General features: G+C 47.5%; 2 protein-coding genes across 2 annotated transcripts; one reads left to right on the top strand and one right to left on the bottom strand.

Moving 5' to 3' along the window:
- Window positions 1–10,333: 10,333 nt before the first annotated feature.
- LOC144103522 (uncharacterized) lies at window positions 10,334–17,760 on the bottom strand. The gene is made up of 3 exons (XM_077636219.1): window positions 17,200–17,760; window positions 16,409–17,115; window positions 10,334–10,445 (listed from the first exon to the last, which is right to left on the bottom strand). Exons 1-3 carry the CDS (start codon window positions 17,758–17,760, stop codon window positions 10,334–10,336), a joined length of 1,380 nt encoding a protein of 459 aa, XP_077492345.1.
- Window positions 17,761–18,831: 1,071 nt separating this feature from the next.
- On the top strand, window positions 18,832–20,558 carry LOC144103521 (uncharacterized). The gene is made up of 2 exons (XM_077636218.1): window positions 18,832–19,718; window positions 20,531–20,558. The coding sequence occupies exons 1-2, from the start codon at window positions 18,832–18,834 to the stop codon at window positions 20,556–20,558; spliced, it is 915 nt and encodes a 304-aa protein (XP_077492344.1).
- Window positions 20,559–25,958: the final 5,400 nt, after the last annotated feature.

Genomic DNA, 25,958 nt, shown 5'->3' with positions numbered 1-25,958 from the left:
CTTTTTCTCTTATTTTCTTCCTTTGTATCTTTACATGCGCCGCAATGACCAGGGAGATTGCCATATCGGTTGTTGAGCGAATTCCGATGTTCACCTAGCACAACATTAAGCCAGCGCCCTGTTTTGCCTAAACATTTTTATTTTTTCATATATATATATATATATATATATATATATATATATATATATATATATATATATATATAGTATACATTTCATACTAAATTTTACATCATGGATATTATCAGAAAGCACAGCCTACGTCAAAACTCTGATTCAGACTGGAAATGCCTGCGGGTGTAGGCCTCAATAGATGCAGTCGAGTATTTCTACTTTAGCTGTCTACTTCTTGTACAGCTAGAAATAATAGCCGAAAAATCAAGAATACCAAGGTGATCACCTTCAGGTTGTGTATATTTGCACTCTCGGTGCACTCTAGTTTATCTGAAGCCCTCCTCCTCTTCCTCTGCGTAGGACCCATGACCATCACTATATGGTTGCGCAGTCACTTGCTTTCACCGTATCATGCAGCTTCAACGATAACCCTCTGGTGGTTCCGTGAAAAAAAAAAGAACCGTAAACGTGGACATTTTTGCGCTCTCTAATAATTGACTAGTGAAAGAAAGGGCAAATAGGGGCTCGTTAGGACGTACATGACGAAAAAAAAACAGTCACTGACACCAAGGAGCATAGGGGATGGGTATTGTTCATGGGATGGGGATTGTTCATGAATGGAATAATAATACGGCAATTATCTTAAAGATCATTGTTTAGGAAACAGAAGAAAAAATAATCACATGCCGCCGCAGGGCTCCGAACTAATCCCTCGGAATTTCACGTCCGGTGCTTTACCAACTAAGATAGGGCGACGACTGTCGAATTTTTTGAGTTCTGGGATGTTTGTGTGTAGTTTAATCGACACTTGAGAGTGGTCACCAGCACCGCCCTCGTCCATAGCGGTGGACATGGCACGTCCTTTATTACTGCTAAGGATCCCACCCGCGGCATGTATTTATTTTTGTAGTGATAACTACACTACGCCACCTCTTAGAGCCTTCAGCGTGGCCACCCCTGGTGACGTGGTTGGTCACGTGGTGCGGAGCAGCTGCTTGTGACGGCGGAGCGGCGCGCCGGCGAAACCGAGCTGCAACAGCTGTGCGCACGCAGTGTTAAGTCCGGGGGAGGGGGGGGAAGGGGAGAGAGTGAATCCATGTCCAGGGACGAAGATGAAGGAACGCCCAGTGAAACGGCCGGGTGTAGCTCGCGTCGCTCCAGGTGTAACCAGAGCTAAACCACAGCCATATTTTTTCTTTCGACTTCCTTATCTATTACCTTCAAAAACTGATTACCGTGATAATCTGCAGTTTATGAAACAACAAATTAAAAATCATGCTATATGCTGCTTGGTTCCGATGACTATTTGCATTCGTCATCTATGTCAGAACGAGACCCTCTTTTCCCTTCCCTTCTCAGCTCAAGAGCTACCCAGGGCATAAGAGGGTTCTCGCACTACTTCTACCTGTTCGATCGCTAACGTTCCTATATGGCACTCGTTGTAGTACAAGATGTAATACCTCCGCCGCTATGCACGAGGATGGCGCTGGTGTACTACCTCGATGGAAAGAAACGCGAACAACTTGGCGCCAACTTGCTCCGCTTTTTCAATTCCTTTGCACCGCGCTTTTACTTCGGTGATAGCAAAAAGACCCTAGCCTCGTCAATGATACATTCTAGGACGACTGTAACGTCATTTCCCTACCACCCTGGTAAAAGCGCGGTGGAAATAAATTCCAATAGCGGGGCGTGTTGGCGCCGGGTTGTTCTCGTTTCCTTCCATCGAGTTAGTACACTTTCAAGGTTCGGTTGCACTAGACATAAATATCTCCGAAAGCAGACGATTGGACAGCCCGTTCGTTGCTTAACTCTACCCTGAAATTTACCTCTACCCTGAAATTAGTCTCATTGATGAATATGTTTCTCGAGACGCATAATAGGACTTATAAGGCACACCTAGCAGCCAGCCTAAACTTATCAGCGGCCATGCTTTGGAAACAAATACCTCCTGCAGAAATTTAGTGAGCATCAGGGTTTCGGGGGGTTTTCAGCCAGAACAAACAAAAGTTAATTATTGTGCAAGTATGACACCTGAAAATATTGTATTAGCATAGAGAACATACCATCTCTTTTTCACCTTATTCGGCAGAGATTTATAGATCCGACCGGCTTGAAATATAATTGCTACTTCCCTTTGATTTCTGTGCAGAGAGTTCGGTAACTGACGAAAAGCAGTATAACATTTTGAATCTCCATCAAAAGCATATCATTGTCGTTTATTATTTCGTGCCACATGATGAAAGCGGAACATCTATTCGGAAGCATCAAGTTCGATATGAAACAGGAGGTAAAACAGGCAGCACTTTTTGCAGCTTCATACATAAAATACCTCATAAACACGGTATAATGAAAGCAAATGTACGTACCAGCGTTCGTGTGAGATTTTTCTTTATATATGGGCGTCTTTTGGGGCTGCTTGATTGCTAAACACAACCGAGTCCCGAAAATTCGGCCGATCTTTACCTTCCTGAAATAAATAAAGGTTTTCTTCGCACCGCTTACTGCGTATCTCATTCCAATAAGATTAAAATGTGTTCATTTAGTCTTAGTTGAATAAAGGTATAGAATGGTTAGGAAGCAGACTAGAATCAAGAGAAGTCAAAGCAGTTTGGACGGGCAATAACAGTAAGGTAGAGTATTAAAAATAACATTATTGAACATTTCGGGTTACTTTCAGCAGTATTCGAATGAATCTATCCAGTTATGTGCCAATGTTCAAATATTTATTCAAGAAATTTCAAATTAAAGCAAAAGTGCATCTAAATGCGAGGGACGACATTCAACATAATTGACGCGTGTTATAGTGCTCATTGTATGTTTGGCAGAAGAAGGCAGAAGGCAGAAGTGATAGGGCTGCATTTTTGAGTTTGTTTCGGATAGTCAGATCTTGCATTGTGCCCACGCCCCGCTGCGATTAGAGTTGCTACTTCGCGCAGGCTGCAAGAAGCCTCATGTCTTACCATGCAACAACTGTGCAGTGCGTCACAATCTCAACCCTCCGACCAAGAGTTGCGAGCAGTTCGGATGGGGAGGATGCTGCCCCAACCGCAACAATTCCCCGACGATAGAAGACTACGGGAAAAAGCGTTTATCCTAATCATAACATGCATTTTACACCTGCCTCTCTGTGTTGTGCATTTGCCAAAAACATTTATAATGAAGAAATAAATGCGCTGATATCGGCGTTGAATCCTTTGTTATTGCGAAACATCAAGGTGCTCCGCTTGTGATATTTCAAGACCAACACGTAACACCTCACAAACACTATTCATTAGAGCCGGCAAGAAGAAGTGCGAGGGACTGATGCTATTCATTACAAATCTTCAGGTGAGTGCAGCAAGATCTTATGTGTCGGCGATATGAGTGGTCATAACATGAAGGCATGTAACACAATTGATGTGTGTATCAGAACTGTTTGTGCGCGCACTTAACTTTGCTTCCGAGCACACATGTGCCGACATTTCCTTTCCTGATAACACTACCCTGTCGCCCAATGTAGCTATATATACGATGCAATAAACGACTGCTGACATTCGTTCCTTCGACACGAAGTGGTGTCCATCACTCTGTCAGTCACATTGACGGATACATGGTGTTAAAAGTGGGATTCGCTTTGAAGCATCGCACCACAGTGAGCACTACAGATAGGCCATTGACAGTGTTAAGCCACCGGAATTGCTACGCATAACCGGAGATGATGGAAGGAACTGGGAGCTTTTCAGGCAGCGATTTGAACTGTTATCAAAAAGCAAAGTAATTCACTGAAAAACCACGAAAAGAGACGGCAAAGACAGCGTTGCTCCTGAGCTTGGAAGGCGAGGACACCATCGATGTTTTCAATAAAATCATATTCTCCGCAGGAAAGAACAAGGAGGACTTTCGCTCCGTCGTCGCCAAGTTTGAAGTAGACTGCGTCGAGCAACTGAATGAGGTGCATGAGAGGAAAATGTTCCGCACCCGAGTGCAATCAGAAGCAGAGCCCTCCGAGAGTTTCTTTAAAAATCTAAAAAAGCAAGCTCAGTACTGCAACTTTGGCAGTCTCACAGAAGACATGGTTCGAGACCAGATAGTGTTTAGCATGAACTCGACAAAGCTGAGGGAAGAGCTGCTGAGGGAGAAGTTAACTGTCGAAAAAGCAATTACACTGTGCAAGGCGGCCGAGACTTCTGCGCGCCAGAGCGTGTTATGGTCAAAAACAAATGACGCCCAAGTTTAGGTTGTCACTTCAATCCGAGCAACGGTACGCCCACCTCTGCAAGGATTCGTATGTTCCCCGTGTGGAAGGTCACATGCACCACGACGGTGCCCAGCATTCGGCAAAGTTTGTCGTATTTGCAACCGACCAAACCACTTCACCATAAGTTGTAGATCAAGGACTCGAGTCGGGTGAATACAACACTAGGACAACTTCGACGTTCTAGATGTCTCTATTGGCACCGTCGGCACGGACCGCGATTGGCTCATGAAAGCAGCGATCGGCAAAAGAGCGGTGCCGATGAGGGTAGACACAGGATCTCAAGTGAACATAATTCCCCTCTTATTGTAGTGAAAACTGAACGTCGGTCCCCTGAAATTCAGCATGGCAACTCTGCGCTCATACAACGGTGACATCATTAAGCACTGCGGCGTCGTCTCGCTACCTGTCCTCATCAGTGACCGAAAGATCTGCACCGACTTCTTCGTGGTAAAGAAGGATTACCAGGCTATCCTGGGGCTGGATGCGAGCGAACGCCTTGGGCTACTTTATTGAGAGGTCGGCACCGTGGCGGCAAGCGGGGACGTCATTGAAGAATTCCATCAGCTCTTTCAAGGAACGGGACGTATCAACCGCGAGTACAAAATAGTGCTGGAAGAAGACGCTGTCCCAACTGTATAGCCAGCGCGAAGGGTTCCGATGGCACTGCAGCAACGACTTCGGGACGAGCTGACGCGTATGGAGCGAGAGCACAACATTCAAAAAGTCAGTGAGCCAATGGATTGGGTAAGCCCCCTCGTTATTGTTCGGAAGAAAGATGGCAAACTACGGGTTTGCATTGACCCGAGAAGGATAAATGCATCCCTAAAGAGGGAGCATTATCAAATGCCCCGCCGAGTAGACATCGAGGCTGAACTTGCAGGCGCGAAGTTTTTCTCTCGTCTCGACGCTAACGCCAGCTTCCATCGGGTTCCGCTTGATGAGCCATCAACAAAAGTAGGCACGTTTGCAACACCCTTCGGTCACTACCGTTTTCTTCGCCTTCCTTTCGGCATTGCATCGGCTAGCGAAGTATTTCAGGTGTTAAACGAGATATTTGATGGCCTTTCAGGCATACTCGTGTATGTGGACGATGTGCTGGTTTGGGGAAATGATAAGGCAGAGCATGACCAGCGACTTCGTAGCGCGCTGAAAGCAGTGCAGTTGGCAGGCTTGACGTTCAATGCACAAAAATGTCAGCTCGGTGTGAAAGAGATAGAATTTCTGGGCGATATCATCAGCGGCAAAAGAATGAGCCCAAATCCGGCCTTAGTCGCCAGTCTAGTACAGATGCCAAGGCCCGATATCAAGCTTGCAGTTCAGAGGTTGCTGGGCGTGGTTAATTACATCAGCAATTATTTGCCATCGCTAGCCCAGAAAACGGCTGCTTTGAGATCTCTTATCAAGCAGGACACCGCATTTGACTGGAAACGTAATCATGATGAAGAATGCAGAGCCATATGCAGATCATTAAGCGAGAAACCGCCGCTTTTTGGTCCATGCAAGCAAACAAAAGTGACGTCAGATGCCTCCCAGAGCGGTATTGGATCCACTCTCCTGCAGAGTAACGAGGACGGCTGGAGGCTAGTGGCTTAAGCGTCTAGAGCTCTGACCGATACTGAGCAACGGTACTCTTAGCTAGAAAAACAGGCTCTTGCTCTTGTATTCGGCTGTGAAAGTTCTCCAACTTAATTTATGGTCGGTCGCTGCTACTTGAAAGCAACCACAGGTCTCTTATTGATATGAACGTTTTTTAAGACTTTTGAAGTATGATTACAACTTGCTGTTCGTTCCCGGGAAACAGATGAAGCTCGCAGACATGTTATCGAGTGCACCGAGCACTGGTGACGTCATTGCGGTGGACACCAACGACGTCGAAGTTCATGCCAGCAGCGTCGTCGTCGAAGTTCATGCCAGCAGCGTCGTGGCAGCACTTGTGAGTGCGGTATGCACTGATAACGGGCCTCAGTTTTCTAGCGGGGAATACGCACAGTTCGCGAAAGAGTACGACTCTCGTGACGTCACGTCGAGTCTGCACTTTGCGAGGCAAAATGGTGTGGCCGAAAAAGGAGTGCGAATTGCCGAACGAATTTTAAATAAAACTTCTGGGGCTAACGAGTTCTTCTGGCTTGGTGTACTGGCTTGCAGGGCAAGCCCCCTGGAGGACGGTCTGTCTCCTGGAGAGCTTCAAGGACGCCACCTGCGGACCCCACTGCCTGACCTTCGCGAAGAGCCAATCGTGGAGATGAGGAAGCAAACACAGACAAGCAACAACCGCTCATCCCTCCCGTGCCTGAACAAGGATGACGTGGTACGCGTAAAGAAGGGCTCATGGTCACGCCAAGCCAGACTGCTAGCACCAGCAGGACTGAGACCCTATTATGTACAGACGGCAGACAATAAGTTGTTATGGCGAAACAGCCAACTCTTGCTCAGAACGAAAGAGTACTTCCACCGCAAAGCATCGGAGGATGAAACGAGTGACAACTCTGATGATGATGCAAGTACATCGGCTGATCCTCATCTGTCGTCTACAAACGTGCCCCTTCCTGCGATAGCATCGAGGCCACCGTCGCCAATCCTCAGAAAGTCAAAGAGGAAAGTTAGACCACCGGAACGCTAGGGATACACGGGAAACTTTGAGCAGGTCAGTAAGTGACGGAGAAAGACTTTTTCAAGTGAACTATTCATTGAGGAGGAGATGTATTATATCTGCTTGTGCGCGCATTTATCTTTGCTTCCGAGCACACATGTGCCGACGTTTCCTTTCCTGATAACACTACCCTCTCACCCAACGTGGCTATATAAACGATACAATAAACGACTACTGACATTCGTTGTTTCGACACGAACTGGCGTCCATCACTCTGTTAGTCATCGTGACTGATACAATGTCGAGTATACTTACAATCGCTTTTAGCAATATCTCCTATCCGCTTTAAAGCTATGTAGTGCACCTGATGAAAAACACATTTGCTGCGGTCGTTGCACTGACAGTCACCGGTATTTGCACTGATACTTGCAATTATAGCTACTGCATTACGGTGCACTCACATTTCAGAGCCGTACAGAGGACTAACATGATTTTATCTATGTGAAACGCCAGTTCCTGCATCTCCACTGTCCTGGATATGCAATTTATTTTTGTAGTGCTTTCGAATCAGCGTCAGAAAACAAAACCTGTTCTAGTTTAGCATGCCACTGTATTTTCAAAAAAATTTACTTTTAAGCCAGTGCATTTGTGAAGCGTATAGAGGCACCAGAAGGCCAAAGGTGCTGAGGAGCACACATTGTAATAGTATTCTTGAAGCCTGTCGACTATTTGCGAATCGGCATGCCTGATTCTGCAGTCCCGAAATAAAAACATAAGATGGCCGTGCGCTCCATTCGCGATGCGCTGTGCAGTCTGAAAAAACGAAGCGTGGTTAACATAAACGCAGTGTTATCATCCGCTCAGTAGCTGCCAAAGCTTCCACCTCACTTAGACCGGCTTTACTTGGCCTTGGTATGTGAAAGAATAGTTTTGTACATCGTGCAAAGAGAGCTGTAGTAAAAATCCACTGGCACTGGAGAAGACAGCCGTACGACAGACGGGAGGGTACTTAACTAACAGGCTTTGTTAGCAAAACTGAAATTTGGCTGCATGCGTTTGGGAACATTGTGTTATAGGGCAGATTGAAGAGCATGCCTCATCTTGAAGACTGCTATAACCACCATAAAAGAATCATTCACCTAACATGTTAAAAATAAAAGTACAGCATTTAGTGTGAGTAGGAATGCTTGTGTAAGCTGCATTTCCTGAGTGGAAGAATGATGGTGAGGTGATAGCCACATGATGGTCAGCCTCAGAAATTTTTGTGAGACGTTTATTTTGAGGACTTGCAAAGATTAATTTCTTCAAAATCAACACTAAACTCGAGAACTCCGCGAAAAGTATTTTCGACCTAGTAATCCAGCAAGCAGCTCTGCTGAACGGCAGATGTATTTTTTTTACCAACAGCCCCTAAGCACGACACATTCAGTGCAGATTTGTTTATTTCAGCACCGCAGCAATAAGCATGCAACACCATGCTTTACTGTGTGATCTGCCTTGAGTTCATGCCTTTATTCATCGTTCAACGTTTTCAAATGCAGATTTTTACAGCGTGCTGTGGAGAGTTGGAACTGTTTGCATGGCAACATTCGTGCATTATCAATATTATCAATTTCTGACTCTGTCGGCAATTGAGTCGTAGCGTTGTTTGATGTTGTGTGCAGTGTTTATATTTTAATCGTTGTCATGCACCCTTTTATGCGTGGAATTGTACCACATTTCATGTACCCACTCCTGTTGTGGCCCTTAGAGTGGGGCTGCAGTATTAAAAAAAAGAAACGAGGTGATTCCCTCTGCTAATGCTGCATGCAATAGTAGGCGTCTAGCAATTTATTCATACACTAAGACCAGTGTCGGATGCCCTCTTTTCATTGACGCTGTGACTTTAGCAGTAAACGAGTTACCATAACAGAGCAAAGTGATATGCTCCTAGAGAAAAACTCATTGTAAAGATGTTTAAAGATGCTGCTTTTTTCTCCAATATGTTGACTGCATTGCGATCAAGCGAGCTTGTTCGTTCTGATATCAATTATAACAATTCCTTATGTATAAATAAAAACGTACACACGTAGCTGGCTTGAAAAGACCGTGCAAGTACTTCTGAGCCAAATGGAGAACTAGCTTTCTGTGTCACTTGCGAATATTTTCTCAGAGACCGTCATTCAACTATTATCGCTTCGCAAAGAATGTGCCCTAAAAGTAACATTATGTTGTTTATTTGAAGATGAACAAGCTAACACCGTGGTTTGGCAATGGAAGAATTAAATCCCCAGGACAACAGTTCTGGTTTGGTTGCCTTTTATCATCAGAGCAGCACATCTGTGAAATACAGGGCAAATGCTACAATTTTGTCAATTTACTCACGCAAACAGGTGAAACAGTAAAATAGCCTAACTTTTATGAAAAGTCCTTGTCATATGTGTCAAGCCTTTTAACATTATCCACGCAGGAAAAAATTAGCATTTCTTTCTAAAGATATTTCAAGCCTCCAAAATAAATTCTAAGGTTAAATCAAGAAGCAGAGGGAGCTACACAAAGGGCCTATTACGGTGATGAAGCAACGGCTGTATTTTAATTACTGGAGGTTCAGCAGTACTACAGTATAGCTTAGTGGAGAGAGCTATTATTTTTTGCCTACTCGACTAACGTACATGAATACGCTGCAAGTGACGCATTCACTCTTGCATTTAAACATAACAAAAATGCGCTTAGGTACCTAGGCGTGGACCTGGAACTAATTATGCATTGGCTTAGCCACACAGCAACATTTCACATCGGCTATTTTGAAATTCCAGCCAAACAAACATAAATTAGAAACATCAATGTTTTCATAGCAGCTAAGTAGGGTCACATCACTCCAGAAGCAATGAAAAACATGCCCAAAGCTTGGCTTCAGGTTATCTTCAATATTTGTTGACCAAACAGTGTCAGCCTTAATTTAGATGTACATATTTTCCTTGCCGCTTAAAAATCAGTATTACTGAGCTTAAAAACTGGCTACTTGCTAGTGTACTCTAAATAGAACATTGCCGGACAAAAGTGGGAATAAAATTATTGGTAAACTTAAGAAAATTTTTCGAACACTGGTTCAGAAGGTTATATTTGGCCACTCTTCCAACTTGTTTGTTTTTAAAAATATGGCCCATGGTTTCTCTTTCTATCCCACCGATAAAAAAAATAGGAAAACACATCTGCAAAAAATAAGTGCAAACTAATGCTCGTCTGTTCAAGAAATTCTTAAGTGGCTTCAATAGCCATATATAGTGGTCTCAATAAAGCAGCAAGTACAAGTCGCAAGTATGTACTGACAAACCGACTATGCAAACGCACAGGACAGCTCAATGTCACAAGACAGCTTGATGCTAACCCAAAAGTGTTCAACAGAAACAATCTCAGCAGAACAGGTTGTCCGTTCCATCAGGTCCATCGTTCTTTTCTTCATCCGGTTTTTCACAAGGGCATGCCGCTTGACCGTTGTCATTATGCTTCCGGTCTCCTGGAATGCTGCGATCTCCAGGAATGAACATGTTTCAGCAATGCGTTATTGAACAGCCTGTAACATGAACAAGTAGCGGCATAAACAAAGGCTACCCCATAGTATACTTGCCGCGCCAGCTAAAAGTAACCATATCTTCAAAAGTACCTACGCTCCTCGAGGAGTAATCTTATTGTGGTGTTCCGGGAATCTATTTTACTGGTACTCCTTGTGTTGTTTATTTATTCCAATTAAAACAATAGAAGTATATGACTAAGTGCGTAACTCTTAGCTTCAGCACTAAGTGAAAGTAGTATTTTTGGACATACCATTTAGAGACAACTGACCTGATCGTCTGCAGCAAGGTATACTGGGAAAATACTAAAAGATCTAAATCGTGTTAGTTGGCAAGGTTGTCACCTTCTTTAATATGAAGAGTACTTTATTTGTGACAGTTTGAAGCCAGGAAACTATAGCCACCATAAAATGATCGCGTAGAAAGTGGCAGCAGCATTTACGTGTAAAAAAATGTAATTCTCGCACTAGCTGTGCGCTGAAGATTTCTGCATCGCATGGCCTTTCATATAAAAACCAGGCAGTGGGAGTGTCCGCGCAGTCCCACCGGCTGGGAAGCTTCAGTAGGCGGTGCGGGCCTTTTTCGTAAAAGCGAGGGGCGGCGGGGAAACAGCGGCATTGTGCAGCAGTCAGATTAGTTCGGGGAAAGTAGGCCAACCATCACTGGACTTTCATTTTATTGTTTTGCTCTCAAACAATATATATTCCTTATGCAAGCAATTTTAAGCATCCGCGCGGAGGCTAAAGTGCAACTAAAATTACTGAGAAATATAAACTACAATAAGTCTATTGAAATATTACTGTTATTCTAACAGTTCTAGAGATGCAGTTTTTCGCATAAACACACCCTGCTGACATTCCTCAAAACTTCCGAAGCCACGTGTGAGTTAGCTTCTGTACTTTCCAAATTTATCTGGGGGCTAAAAACATACTGGCCACACGTGCCTATCTGCACCGTGCTTGAAAGCTAAGAAACGCAACACAAAACAAAATGGTATCCGCACCTACGAAAGAAAAAGCTGTGATATATATTTGACACTTGGGGAAAATTTTAAACTTTTTCCTAAAGTGAACTCTTTCTTGTTTTGTGAAGGCACTCGATAAGCGTATAAAAGAGGAGACCTTTAGTTGCGCTGTTGAATTATTTTAATCGAAGCCATGAATGCAGCATTCCCTTTAACCATCGTGGCGACTTCCTTCGCCACTGTTGCAAGCGACGAAGGCTGTGGTAAGATGTTATTACCGTAGGTTGTACTTTCTCAATCTTTAAAATGAACTGCGTTTGGATGAGAAAAATATTAGAAATTGTCTGCATTGCGGAAGTTTCTCTGAAAATTAATAACCAATGTGCATTATTTGTTTTGAGATAACTAATAGATTATTCTTGTTTAAAATGCCATGGGCTGCATCCGTGGAGAGCTGTGATACGCATAAAGGTACCCATAGAGACAGCGAATTTTTAATAATGAAAAAGCCTTCCTTCTCCTCCAATTAATGAGAAAGGTAGACAGGTAGGCAGAAAAAATGAATTTCTGGCCTGCTACTCTGCACTGGGCAAGATAAGGGGAGTAAAAAAGAGGGTCACGAAGGGGGATGACAATGAAGGGTGAAGGTGGATGAAAAAAACGGCCGTGGCTTAGCTTGGTTAAGCCTGGTGATTGCGAAGCAATAGTGTGTTATTCTCGGATCAGCTGGTAGTATGGCTGGTGGTAGTCTTGGGTTATGCTAGTGTTACGGCTTACAGTGAATCATCTAAGAGGTAGTCATCCGTCGAATCCGTGTATGCCGACAAACATTTCCCTCACCAGCGTGCCCATTACAAAATCTTCCAGTATCGATTGGCCGACGGTGCGGTAACACTCCATTTTCTCCGCGTCGTAAGATATGCCCACTCGGTGCTTGCAGTAGCGTTCGTTAAAGTACGGTAGCGTTACGCCGTAATAACTGTTGGGGTTATTGTCCCGTCCAAAACGCCTCTGACGTTTAGTCGCGTTCCAGCGTTCTGAACTAATAGAAGGAAACTCACATTCGGGCAAACTCATAATTTCTTCCTTTGCTTCTGCTGTTTCCACAGAGGAGGTTGCACGTTGTCGCTGAGCTGCATACTGCGCACGCCGCTTAGAAAGTCGTTCTTCTCGTTCTTCTTCCGTCTCTGTAGCTCGCTGATGCTTCCTCTTTGCATTCTGCCGAGCTGCCTTGTTCGTAGGCACCATCGTAACATCTGGCTGTATGATTGCCTTGGCGAGAGGAGCGGAGCTGTTTTATACAGCTGGTGTGACGTCACTCGGACCGTGGCGCCCCTGGTGAGAGGAGCGGGAGTTAGGCCGCCGTTGGTGGCTACCGCCTCGCCTCGCGACGGCGTGAGATGGGGCCCCGTTTTTACACAGCTGGTGTGACGTCACTCTAGGTCACGTGGTGTGACGTCACGCAGCGAGGTCACGCTAAAGGTCAATGGTGCCTACCACCGCCTCGCCACGGAACGGGCTGAAGTGCGACCTAAAGTAGTATTGCTTCGCAATAAAAGACAAGGCACATTTTTGAACCTTATAAACTCGACTCAAGGCCCATGTCGCTTAAAAAGCGTGAGAGTGCCCGCGTTGCCTGTAGAGTTTCCGAACCCTCTGGCCAAGCGCCTAGGATCAAATCCTCCGAGAGAGGCCTGCTGTCAATTCAAAGTGGATGCTAACATTAGTTTTTCTTGTGCCTATGCAGGGCACGGCCCGGAAACATGCTCTACAGCCTCGAGCAGGCCACATGTGGAACAGTCCAGGCAGTACGCTTGTTCAGTTAAGAGCAAGTTCTTGCGCGCGCGCGTGAAGGCGATGTTTAAACGTAACCTATGTATGAAGCATGCAATAGGGCGTTTTATTCCGCAAGGAACAGAAAAGGCCATCGCCGGATCTATGCGTTCAAGGTGGATGTGTCGAGTGTCTGGCAGGGCCCAGTATCTAGCCGTCGCACTCCTCATAGATCCCGAAAGGAGACAAGTGGTGTCTGGTCTAGAGAACGACACAGCTGTGCGCAGGCCACTGCTGAAGGCGTCTTTGCTTCAGCGTCGGCGGTCTCATTTCCATCGACTCCACAGTGTTTAGGGATACATGTTAACACTTTACGGTGACCTTTTTTCTCACCAAATGAAAGGAGTCCATTGATGTTAAGAGCCAGAACCTGGTAGGCGATGTGGCGAAGGAAGCATCCCAAAATTTGTAGTCCAGGTTGAGAGTCTGTGAAAATGCATCACTCCTGAGGCGCTTCTCCGCAGATGTGGCGAATCGCTTCCCGAAGGGCCACAAGCTATGCAGCGGTTGAAGCAGAATCGCTTCGTCTATACTGACGCGTGCTTACCTGGCACCGTTGTCATCCTATAACGAAGATTTTTGATGAGTGACCGGACAGCAGATTTGCACGTGCACAGCGCTGCCATCAATCCAAATAATATGAGACTCTGCCCTGCCACTTCATCTCTTGCAGCCATCATTGTTGATAGCTCAGCCTGCCGTGCGCCTCCATGTCCATGGTATACTAAAGAAATCTGTCATGCTGGTTAGCGGACTGAACCAACTTGCCCTGGCCTTCCTCTGGGGAGAATACCAAAATTATGTGCACGTATACACTTATGGATCTGCGCCACCAAAGGCATCAACAGCAGCTTTAGTAATCCCCGCTAAGCAGACGACTTGGAAATTCATTTTAGGGCACATATGGAGCGGTAAACAATATCAGGAATGAAAACAACAAAAGTCGTTTCTAGGAGTATTACAGAAAGAAATAAATTTTCTATGTAAATGATGCGCCAGTGGTTTCGATCCCATTACCGAAGGGTGATTTAACGGAATGAAACTAACAAAAGTTCAAAACTCACAAGCCAGGAAAGCATCGCATATTGTCGCCAAAACACTCTTTTTATTAATTATTTTTCTTTTTGTAAAGTTTTTCAGTCATTACTCATGCTGTTCTAATTATTCTGCGAAGTTTTTTCACTTAGGTTCTTTATCAACAGAAAAAAGCAGTATTATGACCTATAACTGAGAGTAATTAGGCCAACTAACACTTTTTTAACAAGTCAATTTCGTTAAGCTTAAAGATTTTAACAGAGCTGAGTTAGGAATTCCGATTTTTATATTTTACATTGCAAATATTCTGCCCTTTTTGGTGTGTCTCTGCACGCAGATGAAAGACTGCCTTATACGAAATCCGTACTGAACAAAATATGTTGACTCCTACCTAAGCTATTCATTCATACTTGCTTCTAGTGTAGCGGGAGTAACACAGATCAGTGCGGAGAAATTATTGCCGTATCGCTACTGCCATTGTTAATTATGAGAAGACAATGTTTTCGGGGACTTCAGTCGTTCAAGTATTTAAAATACCACAATAAACCTTTGTTTACAAGGTTTCAAGAACAAAATAACACAAGCTAACTTAAGCTTCATTTAAAATTGACGAAGAAATTTAAATTAAAGAAACTGCGGATTGGGCTAGTTCATAGGTGTTATGTCCAGTGTTGAAAATTTCCCGACACAACCACTCTTCATGGAGTTCCAAGCACCCGAAACACATCTTTCTCCCATTCACATCATTGACTCTAGAATGCTTATTTCACTAGTTGTTCCGCTCAGCCTATGCTGTGTGTGCATATTATCAGGTTTTGTGGAATTTTGCACTGCATCAAGAAGTGCTATTTTTCCTTCTTAACTTTGAAGTTTTTCTCTCTACAGAAAAGGTGTACAGACCTCACCCCGGCTTCTTTATTGTCTGTGTCTTTCGCGCTGTTTCCACAAATATGACATTTGAACTATCCAAACATTCGATATTACTACACGGAGCAGCGGAAGGCATAAAGACTGAACTTTTTCGGCGCGAAAAACACAGGACAAAGAGAGAGATATACACGCACGATGAAGGAGAGACACATAGGACAGCATTCGTCCTGCTTATATCTCCTTTCTTTGTCCTGTGTATTTCGCGCACAAAAGAAATGCATTCTATGTGCCAAGATCAACTAGCCCGTCTTTCAACTCTAACAGGGAAGGTATAGCTTTGTTATAAAGAAATTTTTGAAGTCTAGGGTTCGACGGAATCGCGTCTGGCAGGGAAAATTCATACTGATGAAGAAAACATACACTCGCCAAGGTTCAAAGAAAATAAAAAGGAATTGACGTTTCGGCGCCCGTACGCGTGCCTTGATCACAAAGAAGCGAAGGACGGGCAGGTGAGCTATATATGGGCAGTTTATTGAAGGGTGCGCAGGTATATCTCTGGGAGATTGCCACGGGTCCGGTTAATCGTGTTTGGCGTGGATTGAATGCACAATGATTCTATGAGAAGGCGTTTTGGTAATGATTTTTCCTTTGCAATTACACGTGCTGCGTCCCAGTCGATGGTATGGCCAGTTTCTTGATGATGTTGCGCCAAAGCGTTTGAGATAGATTTTCCTTTGGCGACGTCATTTTGGTGCTGTTTGAGCCTTGTCTTGAATTTGCCTGTTTCTCTGATATAGGAAGCGTCGCAATCATGACAGGGGATCTTGTAGATCACGCCTGGAAAGCTATCGATGACAAGAGGGTCCTTGACTCGCAAGAGTCGTTGCCGAAGTTTGCACGACGGGACGTGGGCCACATGAATGTTATAATCTGAAAAGATGCGAGCAAGGTTCTCACTCACACCGTGGGCATACGGAATCGGCACCCGCTTCTTTGCGCATGCGTCAGTTCGGATAGTCGGAGCAGAGGCGCGTCGTTCTTGGGATCGTAGTATTTGGGCTGGGTAACCGTTCCGTATCAGGTCTTGCCTGACCTGTTTCACTTCTGCTGCTCTGCCCTTAGGACTTGAGCATATCCTAAATGCGCGGTTGAACAGAGACGCCGCGACTGAGCGCTTGTGCCCGATGGGATGAGATGACTGAAAGTTTAGGTACCTTCCGGTGTGAGTGGGTTTACGATAGACGGTGGTTTGCAGAGAATGCGGTGAGCGTTCCACGATGACGTCGAGGAAAGCTATGTGGCCATCCACTTCCTCCTCTAGGGTGAACTGAATGCTTTGCTGGAACGTGTTGAGGTGCGCTAGAAACCTGTGTACGTCTGGCCGGTTGATGACAGAGAAGCAGTCGTCGACATAGCGTACAAAAAACTGCGGTGGGGGGTCGAATGAGGCAAGTGCTGCGGATTCTATTGATTCTAAGGCAAGGTTAGCACATACTACAGAAACTGAGGCACCCATGGCTGTTCCGAAAGTCTGTCTGTAGAAGTTCTTGTTGAAGGTGAAATAAGTATTCGAGAGGCAGAATTTTAGGAGTCGGCAGAGGTCGTCGGCTTCAATCGGGGTTCGTTCAGGCAAAGTCGTGTCTTCGTTCAGGGCTTTCTTGCAACACTCCACCGCAAAATCCACAGGCAGAGATGTGAACAAAGACTTCACATCGAAAGAAGCCATTACTTGCGTGTCGTCAATGGGCACATTTTTCAGCTTCTCGACGAAGTCGCTTGCATTCCGGACGTGCGTGGCGGTTTTTCCCGCTAGAGGGGCCAGCACCCGGTGAAGGTAGCCAGAGAGCTTGTTCAGCGGGGACCGTGTAAAGTCCACAATTGGACGGAGCGGTGTGCCCTCCTTGTGCACTTTTGGTACGCCCTAGATGGCAGGAGCGGCGCCATTGTGACACAGTAGCTTGTTGTAGATATATTGACCGTCGGACGGGGGGACGTATTTGAATACATCAGCGAGAAGCTTCTGAAGTTCAGCTTCTATCTTTCTGGTCGGGTCCCGGTTTATCTTTGTATAGGTATTTTTGTCCTCCAAAAGTGCCGACATCTTTTTTATATATTCAGTCCGATCTAGCACCACAGTGGCGTTCCCCTTGTCGGCCGGAAGGATCACGATTGCCTCATTCTTTTGTAATCTTTTGAGGGCTTCCTTTTTAGGGCGTGGGAGTGCGCTGTCTTTTTCTTTTCGTAACTTTGAAAGTGCTCCGATGGCACGAGAACGTGCTTGGTCGCGTAGGCTGGCGTCAATCTTTCGCACTGCTATCTCAACGGCACATGTCATGCTTTTCGCATCAGGGACGGGTCCAGTGTTGAAGTTGAGTCCCTTGTTAAGAAGCGAGAGTTCAGCATGGTCTAGCTCGTACGAAGACAGGTTGTGTACGCAAGAAGTTGCTGTCTCTTCTGTCTGCCGCCCTAGGAGCAACCGGAACTTCGTTTCTTGATTCTGCTGTCTTTGTTCCTGAGTGTTCGCTGCCACACTGTTCGCGTAGAGCAGGACATCAAAGGCGTCCATAGCTAGGGTACGGTAGAAAAATCATTACCAAAACGCCTTCTCATAGAATCATTGTGCATTCAATCCACGCCAAACACGATTAACCGGACCCGTGGCAATCTCCCAGAGATATACCTGCGCACCCTTCAAAAAACTGCCCATATATAGCTCACCTGCCCGTCCTTCGCTTCTTTGTGATCAAGGCACCCGTACGGGCGCCGAAACGTCAATTCCTTCTTATTTTCTTTGAACCTTGGCGAGTGTATGTTTTCTTCATCAGTATGAATTTTCCCCGCCAGACGGGATTCCGTCGAACCCTAGACTTCATTACTCTCCGCGAAAAGTACGGGCCGCCAGCCGTAACCAAGATTCGACAGTTCGTCGCACTGAAAACGAGGCTTACCTCCTTCCTGTGCCACCTACGCTTCAACCTCCGATGCACGAGCCATGGGTTGGTCCCGAAGACCATGCGTCTACCAATTCTGGTATGTACCCCGTTTGGGAAAAATGTTATCGCTCGAGCCGAAAAACTTCTACTACAAGCGAGAATTCTGGAGACAAGATCAACGATTAAGCGTCTGGAGAATGACATATTCTTCGCTCAACAGGCACTAGAATGTACCCTAGCTATGGACGCCTTTGATGTCCTGCTCTACGCGAACAGTGTGACAGCGAACACTCAGGAACAAAGACAGCAGAATCAAGAAACGAAGTTGCGGTTGGTCCTAGGGCGGCAGACAGAAGAGAGCAACTTCTTGCGTACACAACCTGTCTTCGTACAAGCTAGACCATGCTGAGCTCTCGCTTCTTAACAAGGGACTCAACTTCAACACTGGACCCGTCCCTGATGCGAAAAGCATGACATGTGCCGTTGAGCTAGCAGTGCGAAAGATTGACGCCAGCCTACGCGACCAAGCACGTTCTCGTGCCATCGGAGCACTTTCAAAGTTACGAAAAGAAAAAGACAGCGCACTCCCACGCCCTGAAAAGGAAGCCCTCAAAAGATTACAAAAGAATGAGGCAATCGTGATCCTTCCGGCCGACAAGGGGAACGCCACTGTGGTGCTAGATCGGACTGAATATATAAAAAAGATGTCGGCACTTTTGGAGGACAAAAATACCTATACAAAGATAAACCGGGACCCGACCAGAAAGATAGAAGCTGAACTTCAGAAGCTTCTCGCTGATGTATTCAAATACGTCCCCCCGTCCGACGGTCAATATATCTACAACAAGCTACTGTGTCACAATGGCGCCGCTCCTGCCATCTACGGCGTACCAAAAGTGCACAAGGAGGGCACACCGCTCCGTCCAATTGTGGACTTTACACGGTCCCCGCTGAACAAGCTCTCTGGCTACCTTCACCGGGTGCTGGCCCCTCTAGCGGGAAAAACCGCCACGCACGTCCGGAATGCAAGCGACTTCGCCGAGAAGCTGAAAAATGTGCCCATTGACGACACCCAAGTAATGGCTTCTTTCGATGTGAAGTCTTTGTTCACATCTGTGACTGTGGATTTTGCGGTGGAGTGTTGCAAGAAAGCCCTGAACGAAGACACGACTTTGCCTGAACGAACCCCGATTGAAGCCGACGACCTCTGCCGACTCCTAAAATTCTGCCTCTCGAATACTTATTTCACCTTCAACAAGAACTTCTACAGACAGACTTTCGGAACAGCCATGGGTGCCTCAGTTTCTGTAGTATGTGCTAACCTTGCCTTAGAATCAATAGAATCCGCAGCACTTGCCTCATTCGACCCCCCACCGCAGTTTTTTGTACGCTATGTCGACGACTGCTTCTCTGTCATCAACCGGCCAGACGTACACAGGTTTCTAGCGCACCTCAACACGTTCCAGCAAAGCATTCAGTTCACCCTAGAGGAGGAAGTGGATGGCCACATAGCTTTCCTCGACGTCATCGTGGAACGCTCACCGCATTCTCTGCAAACCACCGTCTATCGTAAACCCACTCACACCGGAAGGTACCTAAACTTTCAGTCATCTCATCCCATCGGGCACAAGCGCTCAGTCGCGGCGTCTCTGTTCAACCGCGCATTTAGGATATGCTCAAGTCCTAAGGGCAGAGCAGCAGAAGTGAAACAGGTCAGGCAAGACCTGATACGGAACGGTTACCCAGCCCAAATACTACGATCCCAAGAACGACGCGCCTCTGCTCCGACTTTCCGAACTGACGCATGCGCAAAGAAGCGGGTGCCGATTCCGTATGCCCACGGTGTGAGTGAGACCCTTGCTCGCATCTTTTCAGATTATAACATTCATGTGGCCCACGTCCCGTCGTGCAAACTTCGGCAACGACTCTTGCGAGTCAAGAACCCTCTTGACATCGATAGCTTTCCAGGCGTGATCTACAAGATCCCCTGTCATGATTGCGACGCTTCCTATATCGGAGAAACAGGCAAATTCAAGACAAGGCTCAAACAGCACCAAAATGACGTCGCCAAAGGAAAATCTATCTCAAACGCTTTGGCGCAACATCATCAAGAAACTGGCCATACCATCGACTGGGACGCAGCACGTGTAATTGCAAAGGAAAAATCATTACCAAAACGCCTTCTCATAGAATCGTTGTGCATTCAATCCACGCCAAACACGATTAACCGGACCCGTGGCAATCTCCCAGAGATATACCTGCGCACCCTTCAAAAAACTGCCCATATATAGCTCACCTGCCCGTCCTTCGCTTCTTTGTGATCAAGGCACCCGTACGGGCGCCGAAACGTCAATTCCTTCTTATTTTCTTTGAACCTTGGCGAGTGTATGTTTTCTTCATCAGCATCAACAAAGAAATTTTTGAGCACTAACTTTTCTGATGCACTTATTTTTCCAGTGGATCCAAAATGCCTCTATCTGGATGGTACGTGTTGAGTTTTTACCATTTTGTGCACTATAGATTTCAGAATAAATTGTTTTCTTCCGCAAAGTCAGTGAATTATGTCCAGTGGCTTGACGTGTTCTTAGACGACCATCGTTTGTGCCTGGTGCACAAGACATTTACTGGCACTTTTGAATATTTTGTGTAAGGAAGAGCTGCGAAGGAAATTTACCTTTTGCCTTGAATAATTGGGAAGGATGAAGTTGTTACAGGTGCAGCGGAATTAAACTTCATATGCAATCCTAGTCTACAGTCCAAATGTAAAATCAGCCTTGCTTTCAAACAAACAATACCTCCCACGAAAATTGTGCAGAGGCTTCGATAACAAACACAAAGAAGCAAAACATTTTTCACACCCATGATATTGTCACGGAGTTCTCACGGAGAGACGCTTCAACAGCTGGAGTCGGCAAGAGGAGACGGTAATGGCGGCCGATCCACGATAGCACGATCGCAACCTCATCGTCTTCGCGGACAGCTTGCGCCACCTGGCAACACTAGGTGGCATTATTCCCCCCTCCGAAAAAGAAGGGCATCGCAGTGGGGCCGCCAGCAGCGTAGGCGCGCTAAGGTTCGAGGAAAACTGAGCACACACAGAGTCACAACGGAGGGCCGCTAAGCCATTATCGGGCATAGTATGGCTTAAGCCGCACAACGTGCACAATGTCAGAGCTGTTGGGCTGTCGACGTCTCGGTTGCGCGGCACCGTCGGGAACCACTTCATAGGTAACATCACTGATACGCCGTAGCACTTTATAGGGGCCAAAGTACCGGCAGAGTAGTTTCTCGGACAAGCCCTGGCGGCGGACAGGTGTCCACACCCAAACTTGTTCACCGGGATTGTAGTCGACCTATCGGTGTCGAAGGTTGTAACGGCGCGCATCAGTGCCCTGCTGCTGGCCGATGTGTACGCGGGCAAGCTGACGGGCTTCTTCAGCGCGTTGGGCAATTTCATGAACATCGGGTGCGAGTTGGTCGTCATCGAGGCATGGTAGCATCGCGTCAAGCATGCTCTGGACTTCACGTCCATATACAAGACGAAAGGGAGTACAGCGTGTAGTCTCCTGGAGGGCCGTGTTGTACGCAAATGTGACGTACGGTAGCACCTCATCCCAAGTTTTGTGCTGAACGTCTACGTACATTGACAGCATGTCCGCAATGGTCTTGTTTAAGCGTTCGGTTAGCCCATTGCTCTGCGGATGATAAGCTGTGGTCTTGCGATGGCTAGTGCAGCTCAACGTAAATATATGGTCGATTAGCTGCGCTGTAAACGCTGTGCCTCTGTCGGTAATAACGCACGAAGGGGCTCCGTGCCGCAAGACGATGTTTTGCATGAAAACGTCGGCGACCTCTGAAGCTGTGGCACAGGGTATCGCCTTGGTCTCGGCGTAGCGAGTCAAATAGTCAGTAGCGACTATGATCCACTTGTTTCCTGAGAGTGACAACGGAAAAGGACCGAGAAGGTCCATTCCTATTTGATCGAACGGAGAGCGGGGTGTAGTAACGGGCTTGAGAAAACCCGCCGGCTTAAGCGGTGGCGTCTTCCGGCGCTGGCATTCACGGCAGCTTTTTACGTACCTTTGGACATCGTCCGAGAGTCCGGGCCAGTAGTAAATGTTGCGTATCCTGGCGAGCGTCCGGGAAAAACCCAGATGGCCTGAAGTGGGCTCGTCATGGCATGCCAATAAAATGTCGGCGCGAAGATCGGCCGGAAGTACCAGAAGGTAAGCTCTTTCTTGGCCTCTCGAGTTCTTCTTGTATAAGATACCTTCGCGCAAACAGAAAGAGCCGAGACGTCGAGCGAAGTGTCGTGGTAGAGGCATGGCGTGACCTTCAAGGTTGTCAATCAGCGGTCGGAGGTCCGTGTCAGCCCGCTGCCGGGCTATTATGTCCGATGCATTAAGTATACCGAGGAAACCGCTGTCGTCGTCGATTTCGGGACCGGAAGAGTCGAGTGGTGCACGCGACAGCGTGTCGGCGTCTTCGTGTTTACGGCCCGACTTATATACGATGGTAATGTCGAATTCTTGTAGCCGTAAACTCCAGCGGGCCAATCGTCCAGACGGGTCTCGCAAATTAGCCAGCCAGCATAGGCAGTGGTGGTCGGTTACGACTTTGAATGCGCGGCCGTAAAGGTAAGGGCGAAATTTCATGGTGGCCCATACGACAGCAAGGCATTCCTTCTCTGACGTAGAGTAATTGCGTTCGGCGCGGGAGAGAGTACGGCTAGCATAGGCTATAACTCTCTCAATGCCCTCTTGGTGTTGGACAAGGACAGCTCCAAGACCGATATTGCTGGCGTCGGTGTGGATCTCGGTGTCGGCCGCTTCGTCGAAGTGTGCAAGAACGGGAGATGTCTGAAGGCGTTGGCGGAGCGAAGAGAAAGCCGTCTCTTGGTCTATTGTCCAAACGAAGGAGGTGTTGCTCCTGGTGAGGCGCGTCAACGGCTCTGCAATCTTTGCGAAGTCCGCAATAAACCGTCGGTAATATGCACAGAGACCCAGAAAACGCTGGACAGCTTTCTTGGCAGTCGGAGTAGGAAAATTGGCGACGGCGGCTGTCTTGTCGGGGTCGGGTCGAACTCCGTCGGCGCTCACAACGTGACCGAGGAACCTGAGCTCTGTGTAACCGAAGTGGCACTTCTGGGGCTTCAGCGTAAGGTCAGCGGAATGGAGGGCTCTGAGGACAGTTCGCAGGCGCACGAGATGCTGTTCAAAAGTTTCTGAAAAAACGACAACGTCGTCCAGGTATACAAGACAACTTTGCCACTTGAGGCCGGTGAGGACAGTGTCCATCATCCGTTGAAACGTCGCTGGCGCAGAGCACAAGCCAAAAGGCAGCACTTTGAATTCATAGAGGCCATCTGGTGTAACGAAGGCAGTTTTTTCGCGGTCCCGTTCGTCCACTTCAATTTGCCAATAACCGCTCTTCAGGTCAATGGATGAAAAGTACTTAGCACGCCGTAATCTGTCCAGGGAGTCATCAATGCGGGGCAACGGGTAGACGTCCTTTTTAGTCACATTGTTTAATTTACGGTAGTCCACGCAGAATCGAAGTGTTCCATCCTTCTTTTTAACAAGGACAACAGGCGAAGACCACGGGCTTTGGGAAGGTTGAACTACACCGTCGTCAATCATCTCCTGAACTTGCTTTTGGATTACTTCCCGTTCTTTGGCGGAAACACGATAAGGCTGCTGGCGGATAGGGCGAGCGTCGTCATACGTAATGATCCGGTGTTGCGTTAGGGGCGTTTGACGAACTTTCGACGAAGAAGCGAAACACTGTTTATACTCCAATAGCAAGTGCTCTAAGGCCAGGCGCTTTCCTTCGGGGAGGTTGCAGTTGATGTCGACATTCGGAACAGATTGGTCGTCAGTGGCGCGCGATGATTGGTCGTCAGGGGCCGCTGCCGCGAACGCAAAGCAGACCGGAACATCCACAACCGCTTCAGCGGTAGCGATCGCAGTTCCAGAGAAAAGGTGCCGGTGCTCTGGAGAAAAATTTGTAACAAGGATCGCAGACCGGCCAGCGCGAATTGTTAGTAAACTTCGAGCGGCGCAGATGCCTTGAGTCAGGAGGAGCGAATGATTAGCCTCGGCGACTGCTTCAGCGTCGTGCAACTCAGCACAGGCGACTTCAATCAAAACACTGCTACGGGGCGAAAGTGTGACGCTGTCGGCGAAAACGCGAAGTGCGGCACTGCGTTGGCAGGAGTTGTCGAGTTCGGCGGCTTGCTCTGTGGAAAACATGACGATTCGGTTGCGCAGATTGATAATTGCTCCATACTCCCGCAGAAAGTCGATGCCGAGGATTAGGTCCCGAGAACACTCGCCCAGGACGATGCAGCTGACGACGAACGTGGACTTGCTGATCTGAACGCGAGCAGTGCACATACCCTTGGGCGTAACCAGATGACCGCCGGCAGTTCGAAGGTGCGCGCCAGGCCAAGGGGTAATCACTTTTTTCAGAATGGTCGCCAGTTGTCCACTTAAGATCGAATAATCGGCCCCGGTATCAACTAATGCGCTTACTCTGCGACCATCGATAAGAACGGGTATTTCTAAAGAAACGCGGTTTTTTAATTCTGGTGATGGCGTCGGCGGGTTTTTGTCGGATTGTAGCGGCGACGACGGGAGGTCTTCAGCACAGCGCCCCCCAGCGACCTCGCCCCCGAAGGTCGCGGGTTTCAGTTTTCCCGACGAGGACTTGGCGATCGGCCCGGTGCCGCTCGCGAGAAGCCGGGAGGTGTCGGGGAAGAGCGCCTCGGTGAGGGTGAGCGCGACTGCCGCTGCGCTCGGGATGGATTGCGCTGGTCCGCAAGGAATTCTTCAATTTCAGGGGGTCGTTCACCTTGACGGGGTCTCGGTGAGTCGGTGCGGAAGCCTTGGATGCCGATGCGTCGGTAATAACAATTTCGATAAAGATGACCTGGCTCTCCGCAGTGAAAACAGAGCGGTCGTCGGTTAGGTGTACGCCAAACGTCGGCCTTTCGGAGGGGTGCTCGACGATCCTCGAAGTACTGCACCGGTTGCACAGAGGGCCGCGGGGCTTGAGGCGTGGCGTGAATTGGTGGCGGCGAAGCGGGAGCCGGACGCCTTGAAACTTCGGCGTACGTCGGACGGTGGTAGTCCCCAGGCAGAGGTGGTACGTCGACCACAGGAACAGGGCCGCGGAACGCCTGTTGCACCTCCTCTCGTACAAGAGCGGAGATGGAACCGAGCGCAGGCTGCGACGGGCTACAAAATTTGTGAAGCTCCTCACGCACGATTGTGCGAATAAGTTCCCGCAAATCATCAGGATGCTGTCCGATGGTGGCAAACGATGATGTGACTGCAGCAGCATGCACGGGCCGGTCGTAACTGGCGCAACGCTGTTGCAGGACCTTCTCCATCGTTGTGGCTTCCGAAAGAAATGCAGCAACTGTAGATGGTGGGCTGCGCACGAGGCCTGCGAACAGCTGCTCTTTGACGCCTCTCATTAAGTGCCGAAGTTTCTTCTCTTCAGGCATGGCAGGATCAGCTCTCCTGAAGAGCCGCGTCATGTCCTCGACGTACATTTGTACGCTTTCGTTCGGTAGCTGGACGCGGGACTGGATTGCCCGCTCCGCTCTTTCGCGGCGATCCGCGCTGGTGTAGGCCTCCAGCAGGCGACGGCGAAACTCTCGCCAGGAAGTTAGAACTTCCTCACGGTTCTCAAACCACGTGCGGGCGCCATCCTCTAGGCTAAAGTAGACGTTTCTTAGTTTCGCGGCGTCGTCCCACTGGTTATAAGCAGCCACACGCTCGAAGTGAAGGAACCAGTCCTCCACGTCTTCGAAAAGGTCCCCGTG

Source organism: Amblyomma americanum, chromosome 9 (assembly GCF_052857255.1).
Source record: "Amblyomma americanum isolate KBUSLIRL-KWMA chromosome 9, ASM5285725v1, whole genome shotgun sequence".
Classification (NCBI taxonomy): domain Eukaryota; kingdom Metazoa; phylum Arthropoda; class Arachnida; order Ixodida; family Ixodidae; genus Amblyomma; species Amblyomma americanum.
The sequence above is the reverse complement of the archived record's forward strand: the minus strand, read 5'-3'. Positions and strand labels throughout refer to the sequence as shown.